The sequence below is a fragment of the Callospermophilus lateralis genome, chromosome X, assembly GCF_048772815.1.
Source record: "Callospermophilus lateralis isolate mCalLat2 chromosome X, mCalLat2.hap1, whole genome shotgun sequence".
In the NCBI taxonomy this organism is placed as follows: Eukaryota; Metazoa; Chordata; class Mammalia; order Rodentia; family Sciuridae; genus Callospermophilus; species Callospermophilus lateralis.
Genome location: NC_135325.1, coordinates 8,398,860 through 8,408,806, shown reverse-complemented (window position 1 = coordinate 8,408,806; position 9,947 = coordinate 8,398,860). Strand labels below are relative to the sequence as shown.

Below are 9,947 nucleotides of genomic sequence, written 5' to 3'. Positions count from 1 at the left end.
CGGCGGCGGCTACGAGGAGGAGGGGAGAGCGGACCGCACGGCCGCTGCTGCCCGGCGCTGGACTGGGCGGCGCTTTTTTTTTTTTTTTTTCGCAATTTCCACTCGCGGGGAGCAGGAAACCCGGCGCAGCCAGGCGCAGCGGGCCGCTATGCAGCAGCAGCAGGAGTCGCCCCGGGGCAGCAGCGGCAGCAGCAGCAGAGGCAGCAGCAGCGGGCGGCGCTGAGCCGCCGCCGCCGCCACTGAGGAAGAAACCAGCCCAGTCGCCGTCGCGTTCCGACGCCCGCACCCGGATCCAAGCGCCAGGATCCCGGCGCCCCGACCCCAGCGCCCGCCTCCGCCAACTTTCACGCTGCCTCGGCGGCCCGGCCAGGCTCGGCGCCAATGGGTGAGTGGGGGGCCGCTCGAACCTGGGCGCTCATTTCAGCCTGGGGGCGGCGCGCCCATCCCGGGACCGCAGAGCCGGTGAGGGCGCCCCAAAGAAGGGTTGGGGCGGTGACAGCGCGGTGGGCGCCCTCGCCCGCCTTGCTCACCCCCATTCACTCCCACTTGCGCCGGTGTTTCTGCTTAGCCCGCGCAGCGGCGCCGACCGGGACCCACGGGGGCCTGGGCAGAGGATGGTGGGGGCTGGCCCCCAGTGGGGCTGAGGGATGCAGGGGGTGTGGTTGGCTTTTCGGGTGGGCGGGGAGAGTTTTGTCTTGGCCATTTTCTCACCCGAGCGCACCCTCCTCTGCTCCATAGATGCAAGTACCTGGACCTGGTGGCCTCCGGCCCTGCGCGGGGCTCGCGATGCCGTCTGGCTCTGCCTTGGGGGAACTTGGAATCTTCGGGTCCCCAGGGGTCTGAATTGTCTTTGCTGGGGGGTTGAAGGGGATGAGAGGAGGCGGGAAACGCCCCAGTACCGGGCCTGGTGCTCTGTCCAGGGAATCTGAGCTCCTGACGCGCCTTCCTTAATGCCCCCACCCCCGCCCCGCCGCCCCCCAGTGCTTCTGGCCCTGGCTCCCTCTCAGCCTGTCTTCTCTAGTCTGGCCAGTTTTTCCTTCCGTGATGCTCAAAGGACACTTGCAACAGCCTCTTCTAAGTCTGCAGGGTCGGGCAACTAGAAATGGTGATCCAGTTCTTGATTTACCAACAAACATCAGTTTCAAGTAGACAGCTAATGTAAGGCCCCCTGGGTCCCATTTGGTATAGACCCAGTAGGATGGGAACCTCCTTCTTGCCCAGAGGAGCTGGCACTTTGTAGGACAAAGGACTTTTGATCTCCTAGGCTATATTAAATGTTTGGTCTCCCCAGGTAATATTCTTGCTGACAGCCAGCCTCTGTTTTTCATGTCTCTAGCAGACTATTTTTGCGTGTTTCTAGGCCAAGCATAGGAAGCCAGTACATTACAATAAATCATAACAAAGTGAGACCTTTCCGTGTTTAGGTAATAGGGTTTGGGTACACCAGTCAGACAGTGACAGGCCAGCAGTCATAGGATGCTCATAAAGGACAAGAAGCACTAGGAGAGGTTTAAACCGGACCTAAAGTTGTTGGACATAAAGTTAAAATCCTGTTTGTGGTCACTGGCCAAAATGGTTTTCCTTTTCCAAAGTGGTGGTGATCTGATGGCTTTTCAGCTTAAATGTCACCTTTTTTCACAGTGTCCTACTTTGTGGAAGGCAACATTTAACTCATGCTCTTGTTTTGCTTTGGCCCTGATGATTTAGTTTATTGATAAAAGTATACACTGTAAACCTTACCGGTCACTTTAGGAATGGATTGCCTTCTCATGAGGTAATCAGAAATGGTGTTTCATCACCTTTCATTTTGGGTGGGTCACTGAGGGAGTTATACAGTGCTCTTCTCTGATCCCTGCACCAGTCCCAGCCTAAATTAATACCCTTTCTCTTATGGCACCTTTTATTTTTTCCATAGCAGTATTACATATTAGAGTTTATTTAACATTTATCTCCCGTCCTGGAAGTTCTGTGGCCACAGGGTCAGTGCTATGTTGCTCAGTTTTGCTCGAAACTATTTTCTTTGGTGCCTGGCACAGAACAGATCCTAAATAAATGTTTGTTGAATGAATGAATGGATGGATGGTATGAAATCTTCCTACTCTGTGGAAGACATAGCACTTAACTCATGGTCTTGTTTTGCTTTGGCACTAATTTAGTTCATTGACAAAAGTATATATTTTAAACATTACAAGTCACTTTAGGAATGGATTGCTTTCTCCTGAGGTAACCAGAAATGCTGTTTTGATCACCTTTCCTTTTGGGTGGGTTACATACCAAAGAAGTGAAATCCAAATGTCTGTTCCTGTGGCCAGCCTGTGCTTTATGGATTTCAGTGCAAAAAGGATCCACTCTCCTTTAAGAAGAAACAGACCTGTTTATCATTCAGATCTGAACTGTTTTCAGGTCTTTAGGCAATTCTAAAGAATCTCTAAGAAAATAAAGGAGTGCTCTTGCAGTTTATGTCCTTTCAAGCTTCATCTTTTGTACTGTAACCATTATGTGGGGAGGGGGCAGCAATTGATTTTCATTTATTTTTTGAGTTAATACTTGGAGGTACTAAGTATAATGTTTATAGTGGAACTTAAGGTGCTTGTAGTACTTTGGGTAAAATCCCCTGCTCTTTTCTAAAAAACATCCTTAGCAGTATATTTGTGATGAAGTGCAGGTGTTTTAACAGTTGATTTCTGTATGTCTTCTGGTGGAAAGACTTAACAGTGTGAGGGTTATGTGTATACACTCAGAGGCACCCTCCCCAAGTCTCTCTGGTTTTCAGATTTATCAATTTATAAATTTGATACATTTGAATACTTACCTGGCTTGACAATAATTTTTCTGTTGCTGGATAACACAATAAAACTGTATCATATAGTCTTTGATCTGAAAAATATCAGATCTCTAACCCTGAAATGAAGCTGGTTAATTGCAAAATGGCCTCTTTCAAAAGCCTATCAGTACTGGGCACAGTGGTGCATTCCTGTAATCCCAGCAGCTCAGGAGGCTGAGGCAGGAGGATCATGAGTTCAAAGCCAGCCTCAGCAATTTAGCCAGGCCCTAAGAAACTAAGTGAGACCCTGTCTCTAATAAAATACAAAAAGGGACTGGGGATGTGACTCAGTGGTTAAGTGCCCCTGGGTTCAATTCCATGTACAAAAAAAAAAAAAAAAAAAAAAAGCCTATCAGAATGTGCCCTCTGAACTTGCCGGAGATGCTTTCAGTGCCAAACACAGGGAAAGCCTCTTCTAATTACAATTGCACAAATATTATGATCCAAATGTGAGAGTAGTGAAGGTTTTGCAAGTCCAGCAAGTGACTTCTGTTTAAAGAATTCTAGAATAATAACAAAGTTTGGACTTTTTTTAAAAAAAAAATTGTTGTTGTTGTTGTAGATGGACACAATGCCTTTATTTTATTTATTTTATGTGGTGCTACGGATTGAACCCAGTGTCTAACACGCGCTAGGCAAGTGCTCTGCTACTGAGCTACAGCCGCAGCCCAGTTTGGACAGTTTTGAGCAACATATTGTATTATTAATAGAATGCTTTATTCTAAATTAAAGCTAAAATGAATCTAATACATTTGCCTCCACAATCAAATCTTGTGTTAGAAATAGAAGAAAAGGTCCTTGTCTTTTTTTTAATATATATTTTTTAAATTTTTTAGTTGTAGTTGGACACAATACTCTTATTTTATTCATTTATTTTTTTATGTGGTGCTAAGGTTTGAACCCAGGGTCTCGCACATGCGAGGCAAGCCCTCTACTGAGGTGAGCACTCTACTGCTGAGCCACAACCCAAGCCCCCGTCCTTATCTTTATTGTGCATGACCTTCACCCCCTTATATGCATCATGTCAGGAGCAAACCTTGCTGTCATCCTGGTTGCGTAGATCTTGTTTCTTACCACTTCAGTTCTTTTTGCATTACTTTCGTTCACTAATAATTTCATTTGTTTTTATTTTTAAATTTTCCCCCTTTTTATTGGCACATTGTAATTATACAGAACAGTGGGATTTGTTATATAATATTCATATGTGCACACACACAAAAAAACAGTATAATTTTTTTGTGTGTGTGGTGCTGGGGATTGAACCCAGGGCCTTGTGCATGCAAGGCAAGCACTCTACCAACTGAGCTATATCCCCAGCCCCAAAACAGTATAATTTGATCAGTTTCATTCTCCAGTACCTCTGATTTCCCTTCCTACCCTCCCCAACACTTTCATTTATAATTGTCTTAAAGAATGTTGCATGCAGTGGTTAGTATTTGCCTACTTATCCATCCTTCCAATATTTATGAACCTCCTGCTTTGTGCCAGGCATTTGCTAGGAACAGGTGCATAACACATACAAACCTGCCAGTGTGGGCTTCTCAGTCTAGTGGAGGACTTGAATGCAATGGTCATGGCATTGTATAGCTAAAAGCTATGGTAGAACTCATGAAAGAAGAGTAGAGAAGGGCTGAAGAGTGGTCTTTGAGGAGATCATGCTTGAGCAGAAATCTGAAAGTTGAATATAAGTTGTCACTATTCTTCAGTCACACACCCCCAGGAATACAAACTGAGTTTTCTTTTAGTTGCAGGGAGAATGTGTGCCATAGGAACTGGTGGGGGTGGGGGCAGCTCATCAAGAGTGTCTAGAAAGATTAACTTGGGCCCATGCCTGTAATCCCAGCAGCCTGGGAGGCTGAGGCAGGAGATTTGTAAGTTCAAAGCCAGCCTGAGCAATTTAGTGAGGCTTTAAGCAACTCAATGAGACCCTGTCTCTAAATAAAGTACAAAAAAGGGCATGGGATGTGGTTCAGTGGTTAAGTGCCCCTGGGTTCAATCCCTGGTACAAAAAAAAAAAAAAAAAAGAATTAGTGGATTTGCACCTGTGTCAGGTGTTTTTGGCTTTGGGGCGTGGTTAAGGGAGCCGGCCATTGCTGTGGATTGCCAGAGGTCCTTCTGTGATTGGGTGTCTTAACAAATGTTCTAGAATCAGGGAAAATTGGAGCCAGGCTAAAGCTGGGGTTGGTACAGAAGCAGCAGGCCCTGGTATTAGCCAGGATTAGGGATGTCTGGTCGCATTTGTGGTTTGGACAAGGGTCATGTTTTGTCTGTGTTCACACATGATTATGGAGTGGCTTTGTTTGTGTCTTATCCCATCATGGTCACAGAGTGACCTTGCTTGATATTGGTGTTCTGAGGAATTGTTTCTCTTAAGTAGCACACCCAATCTGGCTGTGAGCACCTTGCCAGTGAATAGGAGGTGGTGGCTGAGGAGAGTGGTTTTCTAGGTATATTCTGTGGCCACCTCCTTAATATCAGTCAGCTCTAGAGGTTGGACTTTTGTTCAGCATTAAGCACAATAGATAACTGAAATACTATACCAGGGGAAGGAATACAGAGTAACACAGGGCTGATACTAGAGGACCAAGAAATCAGGCTCTTCACAGGAAAGATGCAGCACGGGTAAATACTGGAATGCTTTTGTTAGAGAAGTAGAGCCCTTAATACAGTGATTTTTAGAATGTGCTCCCTAGGGAGCCATTTAGAGATACAGATTCTCTGGCCCCATCCCAGCAGGCCTATTATTAAATTGGGGACTCTGTGGGCTGGGACCAGAAATCTGCATTTTAATGGAACCTCAGGGTTGCTCTGCTTCCTGGTAGTGTACAACCTTCCCACCTTGTAGGTGGGCACTCCTGGGTCACTGGAGTACACAAAGTATTCCTGTACATAAACCACATGCTGTTATAAGTGACACATAACCTTAGAAAAGATGAAGATGGTTCTATTTTGAAACAAACCTTTCATGAAATTATTAGGGTAGTACAGTGCTGATTCTTTAATGAATTCAGTCTAAGCCAGGCTTCCAACACCTCGCATTAGTGATACAGGTCAGTCCATTTCAGTGTTAGTCACATGGACTTTTATCATAGTATCCCACAGGCTCTTTCCAATCAACTTTTCCCTCCATCCTTTTTACAAGGGACTTAATAATATATTGTTAGCATTATTAGGATGTTTGATGTTCATAACTTTCTATACCTGGAACCTGTATTAATTTTTTAAAATATTTTTTAAGTTGTTGGCATGCCTTTATTTTATTCATTCATTCATTCATTTATATGTGGTGCTGAGAATCAAACCCAGGGCCTCACACATGCCAGGCAAGCGCTCTACCACTGAGCCACAACCGCAGCCCACCTGTATTAATTTTTGATTGTTGTTGCAATGAACTACTTCAAACTTGGTGCTTTGAGACTTCACAAGTTTTTCATCTGTCACTGGGCTGCATTCCTTCTTGGGCTCTGGTGGAGAATCCTACTTGCACTCCTTGGCTCCTGGTCTCTTCCTCTAGCTTCAAGGTCAGAAATGACTGGTCAGGTCTCTCTCACTCTGATATTGACTCTTCTGCCTCTGTTATCCATGTCTAAGATTTTGTGATGACATTGGGCCCACCTGGATAATCCAGGATAATCTCCCCTTTACAGGGTCAGTTGATTGGCAACTGGAGCTCCCTGTCATCATGTAAACTGACAGCTTCACAAGTTCTGGGCATTGGGATGTGGGCATCTGGGTTGTGAGGAGGCAACATTATTCGCCTAGCATGCAGAATAATGGACTTGGCTTTTAGTGGAGTTGGCTTTTCTGGTTTCTCTTAGAGAATTGAGTCTTCATAGTCAACCACCTTCTTCCTTCCTAAGAAGATTCTATCTTTGTTTTTAAATTGAAATGTTTGCATCTTATTAATAAAGCGACCTGCTTTAATTTGAATATGACCCCCAAAGTTCATGTATTGGAAAGCTTAATTCCCAAATTCATATATTAGTGGATTTGGAGGTGGAGCCTTTCAAAGGTAAGATTAGAAGAGGTTATGAGGGTGAGTATAAGAAGAGGAAAAGACCCAGGCTGTCATACTTGCTCTGTCATCCTATGTAATGCCTTCTGCCATGTTCCAGAGCAGCAAGGCTGAGCAGATGGGCTGGGGCTGTGCCTCAGTGGCAGAGCACTTGCCTTACATATGTGAGGCACTGGATTTGATTCTTAGCACCACATAAAAATAAATTTAAAAAGATAATAAAAAAAGAAAAAAGCTGAGCAGATGCTGTCACCATGCTGTTGGACTTCCTAACCTCCAGAAGCATGAGTTCAATAAACTTCTATTCTTTTTTTCTCCCCACATTTATAATATTTATTACTTATTCCAACCCATACTTATTTTTTAACTAGATAGAGATTTATTTAAGGAAGATCACAATGCAGATATATACTAGATAGATATACTAGATAGATAATTATCTTAAATTATTTTGTTTTGCCGGGTGTGGTGGCAAATGCCTATAATTCCAGTAGGAGGCTGAAGCAGGAGGATCGTGTGTTCAAAGCCAGCCTCAGCAATGATGAGGCACTAAGCAACTCAGTGAGACCTTGTTTCTAAATAAAATATAAAATAGGGCTGGGGATATGTCTCAGTGGTCGAGTACCCCTGAATTAAATCCCCGGTACCCGCCCCCCCCCCAAGATTATTTTGTTTTATTGCAGTTTTCTTTTCTTTTTTTGAACTTCTATTCTTTATAAATTACTCAGTCTCAGGCGTTTTGTTATAGCAACTGAAAATGGACTAAGATGCTACCTTTAAGTCATACTTTGCATTTATTTTCTTTTTCCTCTTCACTGCTCTGTTTCTTGAGACAGCTCCTTCCTCCCCCACTTTCTCCACAGAGACTGCCCTATACTTATTAGGACCACTGTCTTCTGACCCTGTCCAGATTGTGTTCTAGGAACTGTTCATCCTGAGGTAACCAATAATCAAATTTTTATTTATTTTATTTTATTTTATTTTTTATTTTATTTTAACTCTTTCTTGGCTTCAAGGACACTCTGTTTACTCCTGTTTTCCCCTACTGCTCTTCCCTCCATTGCTGGTTCTTCCTCCCCATCTACCTTTGTGACTTTGTTAGTCCTGGTCCCCTTCGCATGAAAAGTGTGACCTTGAGTGATCAGCAATCACAGTGATGATTCAGGTGTTGGGTATTGGTGATGCCCAGATCTTCATCTCCCATCTTGGTCTCTGTCCCTAGCTCAGGACCTAATCAACTGTGAGCGCCAAGAGGGAAGAATCTATCTGGTTATTTTTTTCCTGTCCCTGGCACATAGTAAGCCTAAAATTAACATTGACTAAAGCTGGGCATAGTAGCCTACGCCTGTAATCCCAACGGCTCAGGAGGCTGAGGCAGGAGGATCATGAGCTCAAAGCCAGCCTCAGCAACTTAGCCAGACCTAAACAACTTAGTGAGACCCTTTCTGAAAGTACAAAATAAGAAGGGCTGGGGGCTAGGGCTGTAGCTCAGTGGCAGAGTGCTTACCTAGCATGTGTGAGGAACTGGGTTTGATCTTTAGCACCACATAAAAATAAATAAATAAATGATTCAAAATAATTTTAAAAAATGTTTTAAAAAGGGCTGGGGATGTGGCTCAGTGGTTAAGTATTCCTGGATTCAATCCCTGGTAGCAATAAATAAACTAATAAATAAATAAATAAATAGAATTAATATTTATTGAGTTGATTCTCATTCATAACCCTGTGGTATATTTCACCCAGGTGTGTCTTAAACACCTCAAACTGAGCATGCTACAAACTAAGCTCAGCATACTTCCTCTCTGGTTCCTGCCATGCCTTTTTTACCTTCCATTTCCTTGAGTGAATTACTGTCTGGCTGATCATTTCCATAGGTGCTCTGATGTTTTCCTTGTCCTTCCCTTTTTTCCTTTCTCAGCCTCTTCCAATCTACAGTTAGGCCCCTAGTGTTTCTGGAATGGGCCCCATGTGGCTACTCTTCTGTACATTGTTAGAGCCTGACTGCCTTAGTGAAGTCCTCCAGAAGTCTTCACTTATTCCATGCTTGTTCAGACCTCTGAGCCTTTGCCCACATAGTGCCCTTGACAGGGAGCAGATATCCTTCTTCTCTGCTTTGTAATTTTCCTGTATTGGTTTTCTGTTGCTGCTGGAAAAAGGACTACAAGTAGTGGCTTAAAACAGCACAAATGTGGTGTAATCTTACAGTCAGAAGTTCAAAATGGGTTGTACTGGGTTAATGTCAAGGTGTGAGTAGGGCCAGCCATGTTCCTTCTAGAGGAGTCCATTTCCTTGTCTTGTCCAGCTTCCAGAGGCTGCCCGCATTTCCTTGGCTCATGACTCCATTGCTCCATCTTCTGCTTCCATCCTCAGGCTTCCTTCTATTTTACTGTGACCCTCCTGCCTTTCTTTTCTTTTTCTTTAAATATTTTTATTAGTTTTTAATGGACCTTTATTTTATTTACTTAATTATATGTGGTGCTGAGAACCAGATCTGGTGCCTTGCACATTCTAGGTGAGCGCTCCACCACTGATCCACAACCCAGCCATGCCTGCCTTTCTTTTATAAAGATCCTTGCAGGGCTGCGGTTGTGGCTCAGTTGTAGAGCGCTCACCTAGCATGTGCGAGGCATTGGGTTTGATCCTTGGCACTACATAAAAATAAAATAATGATGTTGTGTCCACCTAAAACTAAAAAATAAACATTAAAAAAAAGATCCTTGCATTTTATTGAGACTGCCCGGATAATCCAGGCTACTCTCTTTTTATCTCTCTCTCTTTCTTTTTTTTTTTTAAATATTTTTTTAGTTGTAGATGAACACAATACCTTTATTTTATTTATTTATTTTTATGTGGTGCTGAGAATTGAACCCAGTGCCTCCCACATGGGAGTTGAGCAGTCTACCACTGAGCTACAGCTCCAGCCCCTTCTTTTCTCTTTTGAGCCTTAACTTGATCACATCTTTGAAGTCCCCTTTGCCCCTCATAAGGGAACATTCTCACAGGTTCTGGGAATTAGGATGTGGACATTTTTGAGGAACCATTATGCAGCCTACCACACCCCTTGTTCATCTGTGAAGACCACCCCAAATGTTTCTGTACAACTATGAA

At 43.8% G+C, this 9,947-nt stretch overlaps 1 protein-coding gene across 3 annotated transcripts in view; it reads left to right on the top strand.

The window, feature by feature from the left end:
* The first annotated feature begins 11 nt into the window (after window positions 1-11).
* Window positions 12-9,947, top strand: part of Sh3kbp1 (SH3 domain containing kinase binding protein 1) — a 338,974-nt gene continuing 329,038 nt past the window's right edge. For all 3 annotated transcript variants that reach the window (XM_077106294.1, XM_077106292.1, XM_077106291.1), the window contains exon 1: window positions 12-385. In XM_077106294.1, coding sequence (XP_076962409.1) covers window positions 382-385 — 4 coding nt within the window. In that variant the 5' untranslated portion in view covers window positions 12-381. The remainder of the gene's footprint in view (window positions 386-9,947) is intronic.